The sequence below is a fragment of the Heliconius melpomene genome, chromosome 18, assembly GCF_056956725.1.
Source record: "Heliconius melpomene rosina isolate 202511_hmr_F chromosome 18, ASM5695672v1, whole genome shotgun sequence".
Taxonomy (NCBI): Eukaryota; Metazoa; Arthropoda; class Insecta; order Lepidoptera; family Nymphalidae; genus Heliconius; species Heliconius melpomene.
Window position 1 is genome coordinate 8,129,478 of NC_140406.1, and position 24,885 is coordinate 8,154,362.

The 24,885-nt window shown below is 31.5% G+C and overlaps 3 protein-coding genes across 6 annotated transcripts in view; 1 reads left to right on the forward strand and 2 right to left on the reverse strand.

The window, feature by feature from the left end:
- The first annotated feature begins 1,814 nt into the window (after positions 1 to 1,814).
- On the forward strand, positions 1,815 to 22,065 carry SMC3 (structural maintenance of chromosomes 3). 2 transcript variants are annotated; one of them, XM_085201456.1, is made up of 24 exons: positions 1,815 to 1,970; positions 2,089 to 2,203; positions 2,506 to 2,645; positions 3,917 to 4,075; positions 5,917 to 6,042; positions 6,547 to 6,714; positions 6,929 to 7,020; positions 8,430 to 8,583; positions 8,951 to 9,180; positions 9,467 to 9,676; positions 10,086 to 10,185; positions 10,710 to 10,856; positions 11,236 to 11,394; positions 11,605 to 11,763; positions 12,193 to 12,404; positions 12,652 to 12,814; positions 13,303 to 13,466; positions 13,915 to 14,122; positions 14,334 to 14,510; positions 14,703 to 14,839; positions 19,013 to 19,193; positions 19,470 to 19,652; positions 20,111 to 20,362; positions 21,818 to 22,065. In XM_085201456.1, exons 1-23 carry the CDS (start codon positions 1,956 to 1,958, stop codon positions 20,321 to 20,323), a joined length of 3,612 nt encoding a protein of 1,203 aa, XP_085057582.1. In that variant the 5' UTR covers positions 1,815 to 1,955; the 3' UTR covers positions 20,324 to 20,362; positions 21,818 to 22,065. The 2 variants fall into 2 exon arrangements, with proteins under 2 accessions (XP_085057582.1, XP_085057581.1); XM_085201455.1 differs by having other exon boundaries at positions 20,111 to 22,065.
- Positions 15,147 to 16,526, reverse strand: LOC146529418 (gastric triacylglycerol lipase-like). The gene has a single exon (XM_085201866.1). It carries the CDS (start codon positions 16,524 to 16,526, stop codon positions 15,147 to 15,149), a length of 1,380 nt encoding a protein of 459 aa, XP_085057992.1.
- Positions 22,066 to 22,642: 577 nt separating the features above from the next.
- LOC146529419 (5'-3' exonuclease PLD3-like) overlaps positions 22,643 to 24,885 on the reverse strand; it is a 36,035-nt gene continuing 33,792 nt past the window's right edge. For all 3 annotated transcript variants that reach the window (XM_085201457.1, XM_085201459.1, XM_085201458.1), the window contains exon 11: positions 22,643 to 24,839. In XM_085201457.1, the coding sequence (XP_085057583.1) occupies positions 24,498 to 24,839 (342 nt within the window). In that variant the 3' untranslated portion in view covers positions 22,643 to 24,497. The remainder of the gene's footprint in view (positions 24,840 to 24,885) is intronic.

The window sequence follows — 24,885 nt, forward strand, 5'->3', positions numbered from 1 at the left end:
GTTCTTGATACCGCAAAAATATCATATGTGAATTTGAATAAAGATAAAATAATACTAAATAATTAGTACCATATGTAAATGTTCCTATAAATATAAAAGTATATGCACTTAACGGCTGATCGTTTATTTTCGCGTTAAACTGGTATAGGCTTGACAAACTAGTTCTTTTCTAGTGCTGGTTTTTATGAACTATCCATATAGACTTACTTGTTAACAATTTTATCATGCAAGTACTTATTCATTGAAATTCATAGTGAATTGTCAAACAACATGTTGGTACCTACTCATTCAAGGCTACAGTCGTTGTCCGGACAATGCTTAATTAAAGTTCAAAGGAATATGACATATATTCATATGACAATGAAAGCAATTTACTATAAATAAAACTATTTCATAATAGAAACTGTTAATTTTATGCTATGCAGTATCCCTTAATAGAGTCCGCTATTTTTTACTTCGATGATTCACTCCATAATTATGGGAAAAGTCCTAATTATTAGTAGTTTTTTTTTCGTACGTCCTGGATAAGTATGCAAAATTTCAAACAAAGACATTTCAAAGCCGATCTAAATCACGTTCGAAGTTTCCGTTACAAGATCATGTAGATACTTACCTATTACTACTAATATTTTTTTGTACCTAGTCGCGTACCCAGAAAGATATTATTTAACTTTTAATTTAATTTAAGTCTACATTTCTTTTACTAATTCTACCGAAATGTCCCTATTATAATATATAATGCTAAATAAATTACGCTGCTCTCATTGCATTTGCCATATTTTCCGTATATTTTTCTACGTAATATGTTGTTTACATAAGTGGAACACGCTTTAGTGCGAATTTCCAAATATACTTAACACATTAAATTACGTTATAGGTGTAAATTGATTTATTATCTAAAAGACTAGAGCAACATTTTAGTCACATGACATAAACATCAGGACATGATGTTTTTTTTGATCCGGGTCACGAAATTTGATTTCGAAATTTTGATTATTATAATAATATGTACCTATATTGCAATAATTAATAGGTCTATATTGATTTTCTATCAGCTTTCCGCTATTCTCGCATATAGTAAGATAGGCAGAGGAAATCTAGCGTGAAGACACTCCGTTCCCTACTTTCTACCGATTTTTTTGAGATGTAGAGTGTTAAAGAATCGACCTCACCACCGATTCATCTCATAAATTGAACCCATTACCGTTGCGTTTATAACCACAAGCGTGTGATGTGGATGTGTGACGATACCGTCATGGCGCAGTTTACTTTTTATATAACTCTAATTAAATATCATAATGCATTTTATTATGCACACACATATATTTTTAACTCAATAGGAAGGGAACAAAAAAATATAAATATTATGAAAATCTCATAGTGAAAGTTATTGAAGAGAATAAAAAAACTAATAATTGTAACAAAGTATAAATTTAAACTAAATAAATAAAATCGGTATTCAGGATATCTAAGTACTTTTATTTCACGTACTATAATATTTACAAATCATGATCCTTGTTATCCTGCGTATTTCCACATCCACCTAAATAAAACGACTTATATTCTTATATTTTATTATAAAAGCATAAAAACATTTATACTGCATAGCAATTGTAATACTAGTTTCAACTCATACTCGGATATATATTGTTTTCATATTTAAAGTCGGAAACATCGTAATTTTTTTAAATTTTAAGTTGAAATTTGAAACAAATTAACCCCATTTTACGGTATTTAAATAAAATATTTTTTATATTATTGAGCTTTATTATCTGGACTACATAAGTGTTTTCATTCCATTTTCATAGTATATTAGAATGTACTCTGTGTTTCATTCGCAGTCTGTGGTGTATAGCTTGTCGCTTGATGTTTCCATTCATATGTCAAACAAGAAATGGCGGCGAATGCTTCACTTAAATTTATGAGTTAATTCTATTTTGTTTTAAAGCACAAAAATGCATATAAAACAGGTAACCGATAATCATTCAATTTACATTTTAAATAAATTATACATGACTTATTTTATCTCAAATGAACATACTGTTATATAGTGACGTGTATATGTTACAAGTCTTGTTTTGGTTTTAGGTGATAATTCAGGGTTTTAAAAGTTATCGGGAGCAAATTGTCGTGGAACCCTTTGATAAACGTCACAACGTAGTAGTAGGACGCAATGGATCTGGCAAAAGTAATTTCTTTCATGGTAAGTGTAAATATATCTATAGTTCTTAACATCATAGTACAGATGATCCAGGTGATTATTTTTGGCGAATATTATAGTCTGTCTGTTCTAAAAACATTTTAAGCACTACTTAATATATTTTGACACCTAAACAACTTATATTTACGGCTGAGTTATGACACTTCTCAGTAACAAAAATAACAATCTAAAAGTAAAAAAACAAAAATAACAATGATAGTCTATTTAATATAGTATTGAGAGTCATAAATTTATATTGTGCCTTTTCCGGATCTTTTCTTTGAAATAATATTTTTTTATTATAGCAATTCAGTTTGTGTTGAGTGATGAATTTTCACACCTTCGACCGGAGCAGCGTTTGGCTTTACTTCATGAAGGAACTGGACCCAGGGTGATATCTGCCTTTGTGGAAATTATATTTGACAATTCTGACAATAGAATTCCGGCAAGTACTTAAGTTAAATTCCATTCTTCTTAAATCTAATGTTGTGTTGTGTTGTGTAAATGTTAATGCACTTTATTCTTTATTTTCTGCCAAAATTTTAGACATCAAGTGTTGAGGAAAACAAAATTATTCATTACCCTAAGAGGGGATTGAATCTACAACAATTACTAAATAGATATCATTGGAGAGTTTTAACTCAACAATTTCAAGACATCCAATATCGTGTTTATTCTTCAATTAGTTTAACTATAATAATTAACTTGTCTCATAAACTACTGTTACTTTATATAGTATAAATCAAGTAAATCAATAAAAAAGGCCTGTTGTGATGCAGAAGGATAGCATTTGATTGTAAACACAATGGTTGTGAATTCATTTCCCACTCAGGGGATTGCTCTCATAAAATGATACAGCACAGTGTTGAGTTCTCCCATGTCATGGGGCAATGACTCAAAATTGGGTGGTTCATTGGGAACTGAATGACTTAAATATATATATTAAAATTAAATCAAATTTAATCAGCTTGACACTGTATCTGAGGGAAGTTAGCTAGTGGGCTAATGTTCACTGTACTTCATTCCCCACTTTCCACTAAATTCTGGAGGGATTGCATGTTAAGCGGCAGAAATCCATGCTGTATGATGTGGAAGAAAGTGTGCCTGTAAGTGTGAGTGGTTGTGGGTTCGATCCCCGATCAAATATAAAAATATTTATTACACCTATGATTCACCATTGTCAATTAATGCTAGTTAGCATCTATAATAATAGCTTCTTAGCAACTATAATAAGTTTTATTATAGTTGTAATTGATAAACATTTATTTAGTGGTTTTAATATAAACAATGTTGCTAGAATATTGCAAAAATTATTACACTATTAAGTATTCTTTTCCTAATATTTTACTGTTAGCTTTGTACAATTTTTTTTAAGAGTATTATTTGTTTATATTTTTGGTTTTACATTGTACAATACAATGAATATACTTGCATATAGCAAGTAGGCAAAAAGGACCTTCTTTTTGCCTATTTCCTTATCCTCAGCAGAGAACAGTGTCTTGACTCTAGAATCTAGACACTGTTCTCCGCTTTGTGTTTAATTTCAAGACATTGACTGTGTATTAGCCAAACTTAATGCCAAACTTTGTCTTGCCAGAGTAGGGAAATGAAAAAAGTTATTATAGTCACATCCCCAAGTAAATATTGATCCCAAAACCATCTCATTTACAATCACTAAGCTGCAACATTCTCAGATATACAATTTTATTTCTATAGATTGAAAAAGATGAGATATTCTTGCGAAGAGTCATAGGATCTAAGAAAGATCAATTCTTTCTTAATAAGAAAGTTGTGCCGCGGTCTGAGGTACTTAATCTGTTGGAGAGTGCAGGCTTATCCAATTCAAATCCTTACTACATTGTGAAACAGGGAAAGGTGAGTAATTTGTTTTTCAGCCTTTTTTACTTTGTGTTCTGCATATAGCAGGTAGGCAGAGTACTAGTACTAGTGTTAAAATAATACATTCTCCAAATTTGGAGACATTGTAGACTATCGTAATTCAACGCCGCGTTCTGTTTTTGCAGAAGTGAGAAAATAAAAATAAATCACATCTGCAGTGGACATTGAACCCACAGCTGTCATATTTACAGTCCGACATTGTCACTGTCCCAGAAAAGCCTAAAAAAATATAATATAGATATATAATAAATATAATATAGTATAGATTCTATAGGAATGTCTAATTTCAAAATTGTTACTGATTGAAATTTCACTAGGTGGAATTTATATAAAAATCCAAGATTTACCTCCGGATATCATTATATATGTGGCATTATTTTCCTAGTTTATGAAATCTATTATCCGTAAAATTTAGGCAAAAACAAAGTTATGTTACGAAAGTTTCAGGCTTTATTTTTTAACCGACTTCTGTAAGAAAAGGAGGTTATCAATTCGACTGTATTTTTTTTTTTTTTTAATTTAATTTTTTTTTTTTTGTTTGTTACCTCATAACTTTTAACTGGATGGACCGATTTTGATAATTTTTTTTTATTTGAAAGGTATAGCTTCCCGAATGGTCCCATTTTTTTTGGTCCATGTCTGACAATGGTATCCATGAGAAAATCACATAAGTCTTAAATTTGCATTATGCATGTGCGCGACTAATAGCCGAATAACTCAATGTCGCGCCAACCGATTTTGATGATTCTTTTTTTATTTGAAAGGATACACTTCAAGAATAATTTGGTGAAAGTTTGGTTAGGTTTCGATTATGGAATCCGGAGAAAATTGAGAAAGTTTGTTTTTTTTGGTCAAAAATTAATTATACTGTAATAGTTAGAAGCAAAAACTTTTTAAATTGATGTCAGAAGTGAGATTCCTGATCGTTGCATTTCTTTTCAACCAATCTCAAAAAAGAGGATGTTCTCATTTTCAACCAACTTCAAAAAAGGGAGATTCCGAATTCACCCGAATACTTTTTATGTTTGTTCTTGTCAATATACCAAAATGTAACTTTGCACAAAAATAATAGCTAATTAAATGAAGTTTTACATAGAACAATCACAACCACTCGTTGACAACCACTACCACCACCATCACCACTCGTTCAAGAAGCATCATTTTAAGATCTACCCATCACTAAAAATCGTAAAATAAATTAATTTTTAACAAAAACAAAAACCGACTTCTAACAACGAACTAAAAAGTGAAAAATAATTATATAAAGATTTTATAATTTTGAAGTCGGTGTCAAACTAATGCTACAACACCTTTACTACAATATCTAATTACTAAGCCTGTTTGTTTTACTTGGCTTGACTTCAAAATTATAAAATCTTTATATAATTATTTTTCACTTTTTAGTTCGTTGTTAGAAGTCGGTTTTTGTTTTTGTTAAAAATTAATTTATTATTATAACATTATAATAATAAAATTCAATATATTTTTTATTTTTATTATGCATGTTCAGTTGTCTGTAAGTAAGGTACTTGTAGGTTGTCGTGTAAGTAAGGTAATTTATGCTATTGTTTTCTACGAATATGATACAGGATAAAAATTATTATTGTATACAATTTCCTTAAAAGTGAAACAAAAACTGGTCAAGTCCGAGTCCGACTCGCGCAACGAGGTTTAATACTAAATTAATTCACCTATAATTTCAATTTGAAACAGTTGACAAAATGAAGTTTCGTTAATCGAGCGTTCGTAATTGTTTTCCACTATCAATATATACCTATGGTATCAATTTTTGACCGACGGACATTTTGCTCTCACAGATTAACCAAATGGCGGTGGCTCCAGATTCTCACAGATTGAAGTTGCTAAGAGAAGTGGCCGGTACAAGAGTATATGATGAGAGACGCGAAGAATCAGTTACAATATTAAAAGAAACTGTTGGCAAGGTGAGGTTAATAATATTTTTTTCAGCTTCAGGCTTTGCGTCGCATAAATCAAGGTACGCTGAATAAACCTAGTGCCAAAACACATTTCTCTCTGCTTTCTGTTAAAATTCAAGATATTGAATATTGCATGACTTATCAAAGCCGAGAAAAATTATATAAATTTGTAAATAAATTACTTCCTCGAGTGGAGCTTGAATTGAAAGCCATCTCGTTTTACAATCATACATGGAAGGTATATGAGAAAATCCATTAGTAGGCACATTTATCTTTACCGATTTAAATATAGTCTTCACTATTGTGTTAAGGTAAACTTCCTTTAAGCTGTAGTGTTTTTTATTTCAATTGATTCTTGAATATAAAAACTTATATCAAATTTAAATTCTAAATATTCTTTATTCAAATAGATAATATACACTACCAAAAGTGCTTATATTATAAAATTGTTATTATTAATGTACAGTATAGCACAATATTATGAATTAACGTTTAATTAATTTCTTCTAGGTAGAGAAAATTAATGATTTTCTACAAACAATTGAAGAAAGACTTAAAACATTAGAAGAGGAGAAAGAAGAGCTAAAAGAGTATCAAAAATGGGATCGTGCGAGACGCGTATTAGAATTTATTATTCATGACACTGAACATAGAGAAAATAAACGAAAATTAGAGGATGTAAGTTGAATTGTTTTTATTTTTCCTATTACAGTCACACTTTGTGCCCCTGCACCACGTATGTGTGTACATACAGGCCTATCGTGGTGCAGGGGCACAAAGTGTGACACACGTGTGCACACACGTGTATCAATGTAATTTTTAGAAAAAACTATTTTTCCTAAACATAATATTTGACATTTTTCTAATATATATTTGTAATATATTTTTATAGTTGGAAAAAATGAGGGCGAACAGTGGCAAAGAACAACAGCACTATGCAGATATGGTACGCGAGGCTCAGGACCACGTCAAGGAATCTAATAAGTGATTTTTTTTTCTACATATTACATATTTGTATAATTACAACAGCATTAAGCAGAGTAGGCAGAGAGAACCTTTTAAAAGCTTTGTTTCTCTTTTATTCTGGTTTCAATTTATATCCATAAATTATGACAGACGACGATTTTATGCCGTAGTGGCCCAAGCGTGGCATTGTAAACGCGACAGACGCGTTGATATCCGCCAGGCAACAAAATGCGTCGAGCAATCGGCGGAGAGTGGAGAACGGCAAAACGCGGCGTTGAGTTCCGCCACTCAACACGTTGCCTCCAGAATTCTTTTAAAAGTTGGGCACAAAAGTAACTTAGTAAGAACGGAGTGTCTTATCACTAGGTTCCCACTGAAAACTTCCCAGGTTTCCTCTGCTGTGTGCTATGGTCGGGATTCAGCTTAAGGCTAAACAAAAGTATTGAAATGTGATGTCACATATTTTAGGTAAAATGACAATGACATTGTGTGACAGGGGAAGAGTCCCCATCGCTTGTTACACCATGTCACAATGTTGGTCACATGGTCAATGCCACCCGCTAAACTTGTGTCAATTATAAAAGGCCCCTTGACAAACGTAATTAATGTAAATAATAATTTAAATATAAATAGTTCCTCAAATTATAGTGATCAAACATCTTGTTTATATTAAAATATTAACATATTTTTCACAATAGTCTTAAATGAAATGTACTATATTATCTAATAAAATATTGTTATACATAAATAACAAGTGAAAATTTATTGGGTAATAAGTATGACACAATATGTAAATTAACTGACATAATAGATTCTTAAACAAAGCAAATACCGTCATCATGACGCGTTTGAAAAATTTCTTAATAATATTTATTTTTATTTATATGTTTAAGTTTTTTATTTATGTTGTATTCCGCGTAATATAATCATAGGACCTGTTAAGACAATGTTCATACCGCCAAATTTTCGAGAGTGTGTGTTGAGTGACGGTACTCAACGCTGCGTTTTGTCTTGTTACTAGAACGAGAAATCCTATCTCCGAACAGGAGAATCTATCTACCTCACTGCACCAAGACAACCTATAGTTAATTTGTTTTATATAGTATATCAGCCTCACACTGTATCCCGCACACATCAGGGTAGGCAGAGGGAACCTAGTGTTAAGAAACTCCGTTCCCTAATTTCTGCCGAATTCTGAAGACATTGCGTGTTGAGTGGCAGAACTCAACGCTGCGCTTTGCCTTGACACCAGAGCGAAGAAATGGAAATATAAACGCAAATAAATATTTCACTCCTCGAATGGAGATCGAACCCACAGCCGTCGCGTTACAATCACACCCTTGTGCCGCTGCGCTTCGACTACCTCATTTTGTTTGATTTTATATAGTATATATATTATATTATAGTCAATATATTATATTTATTAGGAAACTAAAAGAAGCTCGTAAAGATGTGGCTGCGGCTCGAGAGGAAAAAGATATATTGTCTACAGAACAACAGCAATTACTAAGAGAAAAGACCAAGTTAGAATTGGCTATTAAAGATCTGACTGACGATGTCGATGGAGATAATAAATCTAAGGTGGGTATTTACTATTGTATTTAAAATTATACTCTTTTTTATAATAGACAAGATGAATGAGTGGACTATGCAAATATACTAAAATGTAATGTAGTAATGTAACAAACATGTGAATATAAATATTAAAAAAAGCTTTAAGTACACATTATTAATTAACACATATTGAATAACATATTTCTCATTAGAATTTTCATTTTCTCAAATTCTCAAAGACCTGTATAGTGATATATTTTTCGACTAATACTAATATGGTATTGATTTAAAAAAAAAACTATAAAATATTACACATGATGTGGTTTGTACATCATTCCTTTACAATAATAAAATATTCATATAGTAATTTAAAATTATCATATTTTATTATTAGGAAAGAGCTGAAGCTGAACTAGAACGTCTACGACAACAAATATCAGAGAAAGAACGAGAATTAGAGGAACTAAAGCCCAAATATGAAGAAATGAAATCTCTTGAAGAAGAGTGTACTAGAGCTTTGGCCCTAAATCAACAAAAACGACAAGAGTTATACGCTAAACAAGGCAGAGGGACTCAGTTTACGTCCAAACAGGATAGAGATAGATGGATTGAGAAGGAACTTAAGTATGGATATTTTTTGTATATCACTTTAGGTGGTTTTGTTCGTGTCATTTAATAAGATTTAATTTAATATAGTAATTCGTATAGACAAGAATTTAAATGTATAATTTTGTGCCATATAAATATAATATTGAAGTTTATATATTTCGAAAATAGTTTTTTTACTCAATGGCTTGCCTAATCATAACAAAAAATACGTATATTTTTTAAGTTTTTCAAATAGGAATCTACCTAACAACCGCAATTTACTCATAATAAAAACTTACATTTCTTTTTTATATGTCAATAGATCGTTAAGCAAACAAATAAAAGACAAAAAAGACCACGAAGGCAAACTACGTGAAGACCTACGACGTGACGCCGTCAAACTGACGGAACTAGAGAAACGTATAGAAGAAATGACAAAGGAAATGGAAAGACAGAGGGTAGCCATAGATGAACATAACAAACAGTATTATGAATGTAAGAAACGGAAGGATCAAGAGCAAAGTGCTAGAAAGTAAATTAATTGTTTTATATATTAGCTGTTGTTTGTTAAAGTTTTATTTGTATGTAAAACATGCTAATAAAAATTATATTATTTTAGAAATATAAAAAAATCGTTTGACGCTGTCGTGGCGCAAGGCGACAAACGTGTGACTGTAATTACGACGGTTGTGGGTTCGATTCACTTCTGGTAACTACGCAAAACGCGGCGTTGAGTTTTGCCACTCAACACGCAATGCCTCCGTGCGCACGCAATTTAGTGGAAAGTGAGGAGCCGAAGTGTCTTATTTTACTGTTAACACTAAGTTCACAGGTCCCCTTTGTCTACCGTGCTACATGCGTGAAGCTAAAAAGAAAAAAATAGTTAGACATAGCCCAAACTTGAACCTTGGATTGAATCTAAAAAAAATATAACATTTCAGTGAACTATGGCGTAAGGAAACAACATTGACCCAAAACTTGTCTTCGTTAAAGGAAGATTTAGCTAAAGCTGACCAAGCATTGCGCTCCATGGCAGGAAAGGTAAACTAAATATTTTGCCTTTCTTTATTACGTTCCGTTTAGAGGTGTTAATTAGCTCTTAATATAGTTTTTCAGGTCATTCTAATTACATAACCTGTACTGTACTGTAAAAATATAGTTGTTTTAGTTCAATTATTTATAATTGATATCTTATTCTTAAAGATCATAAAAAAAAAATACTTAAACATTCAGATAAAAAAGTTATAACCTTATCTGTATTCTATATCATTTTTTTTTCAGCTTCACACTGTATCCCGCACAAGGTAGGGTAGGCAGAGGGAACTTAGTGTTAGAACACACTGTTCCCCACTTTCTGCCCAATTCTGGAGGCATTGCGTGTTAAGTGGCAGAATTCAACACCGCACTTTGCCTCAACACTAGAGCGAAGAAATTTAAATAGAAACGTAAATTAATATGTCACTTCCTCGAGTGGGAATCGAACCCACAACGGTCGCGTTACAGTCACACGACGGTCTCATATATTATATTGTAGAAAAATGTAATAACTAAATAATTTTTTACAGCCAATTCTCAACGGTCGTGACAGTGTACGTAAAGTACTAGAGACATTCCAAGAGCGTGGGGGAGAATGGGCCAAAATAGCCACTCAATACTATGGACCGGTTATTGAGAACTTTACATGCGATAAAACTATTTATACTGCTGTTGAGGTACATTGTTTTATTTTATTTTTGTAGGTCTCCGTTTATACATGTGATGCTTCTGTATATGTATGCTATGCTTTTGGATTCGATTCCCACTAGGGCAAACGTGACAAAGTTGTACCCCCTTATGTCTTGATCATTTGATGTTCTACATTATGTTCTCTCTGCTGCAGTCTGTCTCTTTCTGCACAATAAAATACTACATTTTCATTTACTATTTAGTATATCTCAATTTATATGATTTAAAAATAACCATGGTTTACTTCATTTAATGTAAAACCCTCGAAAAGAAATAACTAAAATCTATATTTATAGTACACAAAAAAATTATAATAGTATAGGTAATTATCATTGTATTTATCAACATTTTTATATAAATTTTAAGGTGACAGCCGGCAATCGTTTATTCCACCATATTGTAGAATCAGACACGGTTGGTACTAAAATATTAAAGGAAATGAATAGACAAAGTCTTCCTGGAGAAGTGACCTTCATGCCTCTCAATCGTCTCCAAGTTAGGGATATGGTATATCCTAGTGACAATGTAAGCTTACCAAGTGTATATGTTTATTTTTTTTTCTTATTATTTTATTGATCATTTTATTAATGAGATTTCATAAACATACTCAATATTTGTGAAATATCAAGTCTGTTAATTTTTCAGTTTAGTCTGTGTTTGTTTTAAAAATAATATTTTAATCAAATCAAATTTCGTTCTTGAAAAGCTGTATACTAATTTCAGTGATTATTTCAGAATGCAATAGCTATGGTGCACAAACTAAAGTATGACCCGAAATACGCTAAAGCAATGAAATATATATTTGGTAAAACTCTTATATGCAGAAATTTAGAGTGTGCTACGGAATTGGGGAAACAGTTTCATTTGGACTGTGTCACATTGGAGGGAGATCAGGTATTTATGATTTATTATTGTCACGCTAAAAGTTTACGCGACGTTAATCGATATGTAAGGCTCGAACTCAAGTCAGGTAATATTTTCAATTGCAATCAATCATTTTGATTGCAATGGCTTTGCTTAATGGTTTTAAATTTCTAATATATTATGTCTTTATTGGGCACTTTGACCAGTGAAGGCAGTTTTATTTTGTCTCTTGACAATACATTCTCATATACAAAATGACGTTAAAAAACTGCATGATTATAAAAAGTATTCCAAAAGATACAATGTCCCTTTATTTCACTTCTCATTATCAATATCAATTTAACTGTGCATAAATTCACAGGTAGATTTTGTAATAGTTTTTTTTAAATTTACTTCTTTTATATTTGACACTTGATAGAAAATTATAACGATTACATTATTTCTATTATTTACTTATAGGTTTCTTCAAAAGGATCACTCACTGGTGGATATTTCAACCAATCGAGGTCTCGTCTAGAAATGCAAAAAACTAGATCTGAACTAATGGAGCAAATAACAACTTTAGACGAAGAGTTGAACACTTTGAGACAAGAATTGAATAAAACTGAAACTAGTATTAATACAATTGTATCAGAAATGCAAAGGACTGAAACTAAACAAGGGAAAGCAAAGTTAGTATAAATAATATATTTTTTAGCTTCACGCTGTATCCCGCACATGACAGGGCAGGCAGAGGAAACGCCTAGTAATCTTGTTACCAAAATAATGCAAGGCAAGAAAATGAAAATAATCTCCCCCGATTGGGAATCGAACCAGCAACCGTCACATTTACAGTCAAACGTTTCGTCCCGACGGCCTCATTAATCATTATACTATTTTTCAATTAATATTTACTGACAATTTCATCTTTACTCTTAGAGATATTTTCGACAAGGTAAAAGCTGACATACGTCTAATGAAAGAAGAACTAGCGTCCATAGAAAGATTTAGAGGGCCTAAAGAAAGGTCGTTAGCTCAATGTCGATCCAGTTTGGAAGCAATGCAGGCTACTAAAGAGGGATTGGAATCGGAATTACACCAGGTATATTTTTAATGAGATTATAATATTTATATAATCTTATAAACTGATTGTCTGCTGATTAACTTAACTCCAGTAAATAACTTATTTAAAAAATATTCAGTGTATTAGTTTGTAACCAAACGACCTAACATCTAGCCCAGTGTTTGTCTTAAAATCCACACGGAACAATATTTTAAAAAAGAAAATTTTTATTTGTAGTCTTGGTGTGAAAATAAGAATTTTAATATTTTCTTCAACAGTTATAACATTGTCGTAACACTAGGCTCCTATTAGAACCAAGTGTTAAGACAACGCTGTAAGGCTGTATTCAGCGTGAAGCTAAAAAAAAATTAAAATAAACAGTTACAAAATGAACTTGGTGTGAAATATACAGTTATGTTATATTATTATACTTTTTTATATATATAACTTTACTTAGAACTAGACTTGTGTGATGCTTATATAATATATCCTTAAAAGAGTGCGAGTACTCAATTTTAATCCAACAGGAGCTAATGGAACAACTATCTACAGCGGATCAAGGTAAAGTGGATGAACTAAACGACGCCATTCGACGCCTTACGCAAGAGAATAAGGAAGCGTTCAGCCAGAGAATGAATTTGGAAGCTACTAAGAATAAATTGGAGAATTTATTGACTAATAATCTTATAAGGTGATTTTATATTTAATTCTTTTTACTGTTTCGTACCTTTTAAGTAAAAAGGACCCTTATAAGATCACTTTGTTGTCTGTCTGTCAAGAGCCTTTATCTCAGGAAGACTTCGAGTTCAAATTCAAACCATATACTCAGATCTACGGCTCTATAATTTCCTGAAAAAAAACGTATTTCTACATTTATTTAAAAAAAATGTGGCCGCTTATATTGCAAAAAAGTGTATTACAATACTATAAAGAAAATTTAAATTAATAGGGCTAGTACCTCCTGAATCCGGTGGAAAGTGGGGCACGGAGTGTCTTAACACTAGGTTCCCCGTGGCTGTAGTCAGTGTCAACGCCTGTCCGTTGTGTGCGGGATACAGCGAGAAGTTGATTATACATATACAGAGTATATACATATATTAATCGTGACCGGGATTAAAATATTTTTTTCTTTAAAAAAGACGCAAAGATGAATTAGTGCAAGCATTACAAGAAATATCAGTAGAGGATAGGAAAAGACGGCTCGCAAACAGTAAAAGTGATCTCTCGGCAGCTGAAAAACGCATACGACAAATTAATAAGGAAATGGAAGAGGTCGAGCGGAAAGTGCAGGCCGCCGTTAAGAACGAAAAAGCACTTAAATTGGAGTTGGATAAGTGGAGGAATAAGGTTTGGTTATATTTTCTAACAATACCTGCTTCTTGCCTCTGTAGCAGTATTACTTAAACTTTTTTTATTTGAATCCACACCCCTCACATACTGTCGTATTTGACACTACATTATTATTTTTTACATTATTATATATATATATTGGCGTTATAGTATTAATTATTATATTAGTAATAATTGATTTACTAATCTAAATTAAAATTTGACATAGGAAAAAGAAGCTCAAGACAAAATGGAGGAAGACGCCAAAGGCTTAGAGAAAATGGCATCAAAAGAAGTATTGCTACAAGAGAAAATACAAGAATCTTTAGATAAAATAGCCGCTCTCGGTACTTTACCTAACGCACCAGAATTACACGCGAAATATCAAAAACTTTCATTGAAACAGGTATTAAAAACATATCAATTAAATTAGTATTATTATCTTTGTTAATGAAAATTGAAAATTCTATGATTGTAAAAGGAAACAAATGTTTATTCTGAATTTGGAATGATCATTGAATTTATTAATTAATTAAATAAAATAATAATATCTGTATTTAAATTATTTATTTTCTTAACATAATAAATCTATTTACAGTTATTCAAAGAGTTAGAAAAGGCGAATCAACATCTAAAGAAATACAATCACGTGAATAAAAAAGCGTTGGATCAGTTCATAAGTTTTTCGGAACAAAAGGAAAAGCTGTACAAACGGAAAGAAGAACTTGATATTGGGTGAGTAAAAGTAGATCATGAGTAAGAAATATTTAATATTTTCATTTCTTCGCTCTGGTGCCGAGGCAAGTCGCGGCGTTTAGTTTCGTCACTTAACACGCAATGCCTCCGAAATTCGACGGAGAGCGTAGTGTCCTTAATGCTAGGCTCCCTGCTTACCCTATTATATCAGCTATTTAATATAAGAAACTGTTCTTATAAAAAAATATAATAAACCTGATGTTACACTGAAATATTTTTATACATTAATAAACACGTTTTTTTAATTTATATGTTTAATTAAGGTCAGCAACAACTACTCTTGTCACTAATCTAAATTATCTTCACTAGATTCAAATTCACGTATCTCTTTAAGGATATTCGAATAAACAGCATATTTAGCAACACTCGCGTACATATAATCAAAATGATTGAATTTTTCTATATTATAGGTGTTATATACATTTGGCAAGTTATTAAATAAAATCGATACATCCTCAACATCTGACAACCAATCGTTATTACTATAAAATAACACGATAGGAACAGTAACCTTCCTTAAATTATAAAATGGCGGCGTTTCTTGTCCGTATTTTATTAAATTGTCTTTAGTTCCAAAATCGAAGCGACAGAAATTACCAGAAAGATACAATTGTCCGTAGTGGATTAACTGCGTGATTGACGATGTACTAGGATTGTGGCCGGCGATAGTAGACATTAAACCACAATTAATAAATTTATAATCATTGCCAATTAAATACTGTAGCATATTGTCGCATCCCGATATAAAATTGCATATATAATTTTCTATTTTGGCGAAATATTCCGTGCTCGATATGTAAATATTAGTGTCTATTATATATAGTAAATTTACCGCCATTTTAACTACAGGGCTCTTAGCGTGACTGAACCAAGCGATCGGCGATAAAGCGAACATCATTTTAATTTTACTATTATAACTGGGTTTCATAGAATTCATTACAAGAAACGTTGTTGTCCCCTGTGAATGGCCCACGTAGTATAGACTGTCTTGTCTTGTAACACGCAATATATAATCGATACTGGCAGGTAAATCATATAGTCCGATTTCTTCCCAACTAAATTTCCAATATTCTGATTCATTTTTGGTCAATTTTGTATGTGTATCGGAATATTTATTACCCCTAGCATTTCCCATCCAAGTGTCATATCCGTTATCAGCTAAAATATAAGCTAATGCATTATTCGGTCCTTGTAAAACCCAGCTGTCAGAAGAATCTAGAATACCGTGCATAAGAAAAATTGTACCACATTTTTTACCATTTTTTGGGGGTAATCTATGAATATTAAGAATATATCCATCTTCGGTTACAACAGTATGTTCTTCGATTTTGTAATTATATTTCTTTGCTAATTCTGTTATATTCAACTTGGCATCGTCCAATACGGAATTATCTTCCTTATTTTCGTTTTTATTATCTGACCCTTTCACACTGTCAATTATATTATTAATAACATCGAAATTAAAATATTCGAAACACTTTACAAAAATAGGAAAAAATATTAAGCAAATAAGAAACTTGTAATACATTTCGTATGATTCTTTGTATAAGGGCGTTCTAAATGTTTCTTTAGTATTTATACTATGAATATTGCGGCTGCAATTAGTATATCTCACTGGGTTTATGTTCTCAATTGTCGTTGTAATAATGAGACGTACTTGACACATTTCTACTAAATTGAATATACAAAAAAAATATCTTTGTTTCGTACAAGTCATTGTGTATCTTCAACAAAGGAGTGAAGAATGAAGTGTGTCTTAACACTATTTTCATTAACTATAGCGCAAGGTGTATAAAGATTGATATATATAAGCTTTCTTTATTTAGATAATCCTTCGGTGTCAGCTTATAATGTTAAAAATATGTCTGGAAGCGCGTAGGAAAAGTATTTTAGTTAAAAATATGGTATTACAAAAATGTAATGTTTAAGACTAAGTGACCCATTAATTAAAAAAATATAAATTGAAAAAGAAATGTTTTAATTCAATATGTTATATGAACTTTACTTTATTATTTAATTTGTTACGTTAATTTAATTGGAAGAAACATAAAATGTTCAAATTAGGTAATAAAATGATGTATTAAAACGCTTTCGCAGCGCGCATTTTCAACTTTTATACTTTAAGTTATAGTACACATTTAAAACCTTCACTTCTATATACAGTGGGTAAAAAAAGTATTTGCACACCTAATTTTTTTGAAGTTACACCTAGAGAAACACAGAATGATTTCAGTTAATTATTGTATTTAATAGCTTAATCTATATATATTTAGAATTGATTATTAAAAATTCTTAGAAAACAGAAATAAAAAAAATTGATGGTAAAAACACCTTTTTTAAAGTCAAATAAGTATTTGCACACCAACCATTCCCTAGATACAATGTTATTCCCGCGACATTTTGTCACTTTAGGTAAAATGTGAACATTGTATGTATACATGTGAACATCGGGAAACGTATTCTAATAACGAGACATTTGTTTAGTGTTCAGAAAAAATCTTGAAGCCAACATGCCGAAAGAATTTGAACTGTTGTTATCGACGCGTGAAGAAATTATTTTACTCGGTAATGAAGGTTGAAGTTATCGCCAAATCGGCTCAAATTTAAAGTTAAATTACTCGACTGTGTAGTAAACTATAAAAAACCGAGAAGAAATGGGTAGTGTTGAAAATAAGAAAAGGTCCGTTCTTCCGAAGAAGCTCAGTACGAGAGAAAGGCGACAAATTTTAAAATCGGTACAAAATAAACCATTTACAAGCGCTCAAAGCTTAGCAAATGATATCGCGTCAAGTTCAGGTAAGGTTGTCTGTGCCCAAACTGTAAGAAACGTACTGGGTAATGGTGGTCTTCGTAGCAGAACAGCGAGGAAAAATTCTTACATAAGTGAGGCCAATATAGCAAAAAGACAAACTTTCACGAAAGAATACTTAAATACCCCTTTAGAATTTTGGTACAATTTTATTTTTTTCTAACTAAAGCAAAGTTTATCTTTTTGGAACGGACAGACAAACATTTGTGTGGCGCAAGCCAAATACTAAACTTCAGGCGAAACATGTGCATAGTACAGTCAAACACGGCGGTGATCTTGTGATGGTTTGAGGCTGCATGACAGCAAATGGTGTGGGAAACTTGGCTTTTATCGAAGGAATAATGAAAGCAGTAGATTACGGTAAAGTGTTGCGCGATATTTTGTCTTGCAGTGCATCGAAATTAGGCGTAAGTGAGACATACTACTTGCAGTAGGACAATGATCCTAAGCATACAGCTATGAAAACCTAAGGAATGGGTGATGTACAATGTCCGTAGAATGCTGAAAACTCCACCATAAACACCAGACATCCACCAAATTGAAAATTCATGGCATCTGCTGGATTAAAATTTGAGGAAAACGAATTTTTTAAATAAAAATGATTTGAAGGGTGCTTTGGTGGAGAAATGGGCTCATATCTCGATTTAAACAACGTCCAAATTATTGAAATCGATGCCAAGGAGACTGAAAGTCATCATTGATGCTAATGGAATGCACACAAAATATTAAGTGTCTTTTCTTTCATTTATTATTGATTTTTTTTACAAAATACGTACAAGCTGGTTGGTGTGCAAATACTTATTTGACTTTAAAATATGTGTTTATACAGTCTCATTCTCTAATTTCTAATTTCTGAGAAATTTTATTAACCAATTCGAAATATATATAGATTAAGCTATAAAATACAATAATTAACTAAAAACATTCTGTTTTTTTGTAGATGTAACATCAAAAAATTAGGGTGTGCAAATACTTTTTTTACCCACTGTATCTATAAATTGACGTAAAAACATCTTGTGACGTTTTTGGACCGCCATTTTGACATTAGATTTGACATTTGAAAATTTGTAGGCAGGTTCGAATCCGATGATCGAATTCGAAACCGTCATCGGATTTTTTTAAACAGGTATTTGATGTCGTTGAATAGGATAATGAGAAATAGTTTTAATCTAAACAAAATAGTCAAAAAGAAAAAAAAAAGATTATATTTTCATATACAGTAGTAGTAAAAAATATTATATGGATAATACTACTTCGCTGCTTTCTGGATTACTTTAAATCTTTATAATACTTTTAATTACTACTTTTTTTCGTTTTTAACTATTTTCAATTCATCATTTTAGTGGCGAAAAAATCCGTGAGTTAATCGAGACCCTAGAGCACAGGAAGTTAGAAGCTATACAATTTACGTTCAAGCAAGTTAGTAAAAATTTCACTGAAGTGTTCAAAAAGTTGGTGCCGCAGGGAAGAGGGAGTCTTATCATGCGCGTGGCACCTGATGAAGGACAGGATAATAATCCTGAGGTAAATATGTTTTTTACTTTATATTTTGTAAGTTATGATTGAAAGGGCGTTTTCAATCATACAAAATTTTACTTATTGTTAAGACACCGTCCTCCACTTTCTCCTTCGCCGAAATTCCGCAATATTGTTGAGTTGCAGAACTCTATGCCGCGCTTTGTCTTGCTACTCTCGCAGAAAAAGAAAGATAATTAATTCCCCGAAATGGTCATAGAACCCTCTACCATCGTATTTACAGTCTGACACTGTACTTCTAATAATTCATGTGTTTTCGTGTAGCGACCCAACGCGGACCCATTCACGGGCGTGGGCATCAAGGTGTCGTTTACGGGCGGCGAGGGCGACATGCGCGAGATGAACCAGCTGTCGGGCGGGCAGAAGTCGCTGGTGGCGCTCGCGCTCATATTCGCCATTCAGAAGTGCGACCCCGCGCCCTTCTACCTCTTCGACGAGATCGACCAGGTCAGTGATGACATGACAAGGTACATAGGTGAAGTGTGACATTGTGTCACGTGTCAAAACGTGGTGAGAGGCGTGACATCAAGGTGTCGTTCTCAGACGGCGAGGGCGACATACGCGAGATCTCTTGGCATCACATTTTAACATATAATATCTAAATAAAAAAAATATTCCTACATAAATAATTTCTGAACTGCTGTTTTAATTTTGTCTAGGGTGTAAAATAGAAAAATCTTTAACGTTACACTAGGTATAAGTTTAAAAATACTGTTGAATAAATTCTTATTAGAAAATATTCAGATAATAAACTTTATTCAAAATGTATAACTGTATTAATCTTCAGACAATGATATATTATAAAAAATATAGAGTTAACGCATTTACAAAAGTTTTATAATTTAGACTCCGTAAAATATTACAAACTAATAAGTAAATTCCTACTTATTATTTACTTTTTCCAGGCACTAGACGCTCAACATCGTAAGGCAATAGCCGACATGATCCACGAATTATCAGCATCAGCTCAATTCATAACAACAACTTTCCGACCGGAGCTACTCGAGCACGCGCACAAGTTCTACGGCGTTAAGTTCCGCAACAAGGTGTCTCACGTCGAGTGCGTCACCATCCACGAGGCGAGGGACTTCGTGGAGGACAGTGCTACGCATGCGTAGTGTGTTTAGTTCATGTACTACACGCACATATGTGTACAGGTGATTGTTAAATTGTTAATATATACAAACACACAACACACAGGCACTACACACATCCAAACAATAGCAATGATGTATGTAAACGACTATACGGTTATACAGGAATTGGAATTGTCAGCACCACTTTTAATGAAACCACAGTTTTAACTACTCTATAAAAGCCTAATATAATTCAGAAAAAAAATAATTTTCAAAAATGAAAAAGTTATTTATTCAAACAAAATAAATAATAAAATTATCGTTTTAAAATAAAACGCCATTTGTAAAGTATAACATAGGCACGCACACACTTACCAGTCAAAGCGGCAACGTTGCATACGTATGTGTGCGTCACACGAAATACAGGTATGGATAAAAATAGTGAAATGAAAAAAAAATCCTACGTCCAAACTGTTGAAGTACTGTGATTAATTTTTTTAGCTCTGGGTTTGAAATATTATACCCTATATGCAGTTTCAGTAAAAGGGGCGCTGCCTCTTCCACCCTGTATAATGGTTGATTGTGTGTATACGTTTCAAAGAGTTTTATTATTATTAAATATTTGATTTTTTTTTCTCAAATATATTTTTTTTGCTGAAAGTATAAAATAATAAAGGTTTTCAGTTTGTCTATTATTTTTTTTATATAGTGATGTAGTAATTGCCATTATTCGGACGTATAACATACACACATAATTAAAAAAAAATTAAATGTAACTTTTTAATACTTAACTTTAACTTTAACAATATATTACTTTTTAGAATTATATTTTCATATCTTAATGAAATTGTTAAAGTAAGTTTTAGCGTAAAAAAATTAAGAAAGTTAGAAACTTTTCTATTGAAATTTAAATGATAAATAAATATGATATAATATATTCTTACAACATGCTGGAATTAATAAAACTTTCAATACAATATTTAAAATAGTTTCAAAATGACTTCAACTATAAAATTACCATTTATCTACATATCGCTCGTTTGGTGCAACAATGACGTTTTTGCACTTTTTAATTTTTTTTGCAGGAGACTGGAGATATTATTTGATTTATATAATCTTTTTTTTTTAATTGTGCATTTACGTCATTTTTTTGTATCTCACCTATAACACCTAGTGTTAAGACAGTGTTCCGTTCCACTTTCCCCCGAATTCTCGCGATATTACGTGTTGAGTGGCGGAACTCAACACCCCGCTTTGAACAGTGTGAGGAAATAACAACATTATATTACAGTCACACGTTTGTACCTCTGCGCTCGTCGACGGTCATTGTTGGACCAAATTAGGATTAGCAAAAATGGTCTTTAATAATAAAATAATGTACAATTGATTTATATATTTAATAAATATAATAATATTTTATATAAGGCCAGTCGTGGCGCAGGAGCACAAGTGTGTGACTGTAAACGCGACTAGTTGTGGGTTTGATCCCCACACGAGGAAATGTAATATTTATTCAAATGTATATTTTCATCTTAGCTCAGCTCTGGTGTCAAAGCAAAGCGCAACGTCATTCAGCGAAATTCAGCGAAAAATGGGAAACGAAATGTCTTTAACACTAGGCAGAGGGATGCCTACCCTACTGCGGGATACAGCGTGAGGCTGATATTTATAAAATTGAAACTTCGACATGTTTTTTTTATTTTTTAAGTTTTTTATTTGTAAGGTTTTTATTTCTTAATAAGGATTGATATTTCTTATTTCTATTAATAAATATTATGAGAAATTTTGTTTCTTTTTGTAACCATCCTATACTTTTTAGTCTTCTGCAATCATCATTATATTATTTTTGGCTTAACTTTAAATTAAGTTATAATTTTATAACATCAGTTTTAAAATATGTTACTTAATTTAATATTTTTTGTAGTATTTCAATTCTAACTAAACGTGATAGTTCAACTCCCACTATCGATATATTTTTCTTTTTTCATTTCTCCAGTCCGGCTTGTATATAAGTACAACGTTAAGTACCGCAGTCAATTTCGATAACTTCTACAAGTTCTATAGTATACAAAATATTAATATATTAGGGGCCGTCGTGGCGCAGGGCACAAGGGTGTGACTGTAACGCGACGGTTGTAAGTTGATCTCCACTCGATGGAATGAATTATAATTTATTAATATTTCCAGTTCTTCGCTCAGGTACCAGGGTAAAAGCCCGCCGTTGAGCTCCACCACTCACCACGCAATGCCTCGAAAAATTTTGCGGAAACTGGGGAACAGTGTCTAAACTCTAGGTTCCCTCCACTATATTTTAAAGTTATATTAAAGTATTTTATATAAAGGATTAAATAAAAAACCACATTGAGGATAAAATTTAATGTTTATTTACAACATTTAGAACAAATATCACTCATATTGTCCTCCTTTGCAACACGCTATTGCTTTCGATGCCTTATTTTATAATTCAAATTTTAATTTCAAAAATAATGTAGTATGTATGATATGTTTGATAATTTATTGCAAATTAAAAAAAATGGTGACTGCATATAATCGATATCACAGACAACTGTTTGATAAAATATAATTACAATTTTATTTGACAATGCGTTTTAAGTTCGCCTCAGTAGTCGAGGCCGACTCGCACTTAATCGGATTTTTTTGTTTGGGCCACGCATTGTGCCATGGCTTTCAAGATAATACACCCACACCTTAGTAGCTTCAAACAATTCCATCTTCATAATATTTTATCAAGAAAAATATCATTTATGTTGTAAATACTAAGCATAGAACGTAAATATAATAATATCAAATAATATCATGAAAACACACTTTTTCAACCATCAATAAAATAGTTATAAATAAATTATACGAACAAAAATTTAAAACTAAGCAGATATATATATTTTTTAATTCTGCTACATTTTTTGTATTGGAAATTTAAATATATTTATCATTCTTTAATTCTGTAAATAAAGCCCTTGCTGTATCCGAAATGGTGATTCTTATGAAAAAGTATATAATAGACAAATTTTATAAATTTTCCGTTTATCAGACAAAAAATCTGAAATGTTGACCTTATGTAACATTTTTAGTATGATATTTTATTTGTAATAATGTAACGATTATTTTTTAAGTTAAATTGACCGGACTACTAAAATGTGACACAATGATGACAAAAATTACCAATTATATAATATTTTAAAAAATTTGCAAATCAACGAGTAATTAGTAAAACAATATTAATAACAAGCACGAAATTCCATATTAACAATTCACTTAAGTGCTAATCTAGTTAGAACTAGAATATATAAAAATCTATACAAACACACATATTAAAGAATCACAAAGGCAAGCTATCACAAACTTTATAATACAAACAAAATTAAAAAGCAATGCAAATGCATTAATCTTGCGAAGTATTTCGTTTTATAAATTGAAAATCAGTCATAATCATGATTCTTCCCCGCAATCAGACCATAATACACATTTGTTCCGTCTACGAAAAGCCACTGCCAAGTAAAATCCAAAATCAGATTTTTCAGTGTAAATAAATATTATTTGTTTTTTAAAACTAAAAATACGCCTTGATTTTAGAAATATACTTAAAGTATATCTTCCACTTCCATCGTCATGTCTCCTCCGCGAGTTACTACTATATTACACTTAAATACAATAAAAAAATGGTTAGGTTTTCACTTTGCAGTGGCTAAATATTAATCCTTTATAACTATTAAGTAAATCTTGTTTTTTTTACATAATTATCTAATGTTGATATGAAATATTAGTAAGTTTCGCTACTCAGGTTTGAACAAAATTCTTACATAATATTTTGTATAATATTATTATTATAACAGCAGTATTATAGAAATAGTCTTATTATTTATTTTTAAACATAAATGTGGCAGTTTGTTAAGTATGACGCCTTTGAGGCCTTAAAAATGAACATTTATTTTAATCGAAATAAAAAAAAAGGGAATTCTACAACACTTTAAAAAAATGAATAAAATAGCAAAAATCATTGAAACATAAAATAAACACATAATCCAACATTATCTAAAAAGAAACAAAAATTAAAAAAGAAATAAGTATAATATTAATTAATACGTTGTTTATAAAAACGACCTTCAAAAGAAGACTAAAGAAAAACCCAAACACAATCAGACATTATCTTTAAATAGCAAAAAATACTACAAAAAAAATACTATAAATAACAATGCTATAATTTTCTTAACGGAACTGCATATGGAGAGTTCCAATCTCTTTTAAAAACCTCCACTAATTGAGTTCTAATATCAACAAAATTTGTGTTATTATCTATAGTGTTGTTATTGGGAAAGTTATTGTTGTTACTGAGAACGTTATTGTTGTTATTGGGAAAGTTGTTGTTGTTATTTGAATTATAAACGAAAGCAGCCCCGGCGGTATCGACGAAGTAGTCCCCGTACCAGTTGGAAGTAGATATATATGCAGTTTTGTCAGTGACCATATATTTGTTGTGGTTGACGCGCGCGAAAGGAATTTTATCTTGTTCAGGCGTCGATGGGACTATGAAGCGTCTCTGTTTAAATAAAACAATAGTTTATATTAATTTTGTTTCATATATG

Bases quoted from the DNA above. Each gene is read 5' to 3' on its own strand.
- SMC3 (XM_085201455.1), top strand. The intron at 2,204-2,505 runs GTAAGTGTAAAT...TTTTTATTATAG, and splicing joins CAAAAGTAATTTCTTTCATG to CAATTCAGTTTGTGTTGAGT. The intron at 8,584-8,950 runs GTGGGTATTTAC...TTTTATTATTAG, and splicing joins ATGGAGATAATAAATCTAAG to GAAAGAGCTGAAGCTGAACT.
- LOC146529418 (XM_085201866.1), bottom strand. From the start codon at position 16,526: ATGTGTCAAGTACGTCTCATTATTACAACGACAATTGAGAACATAAAC.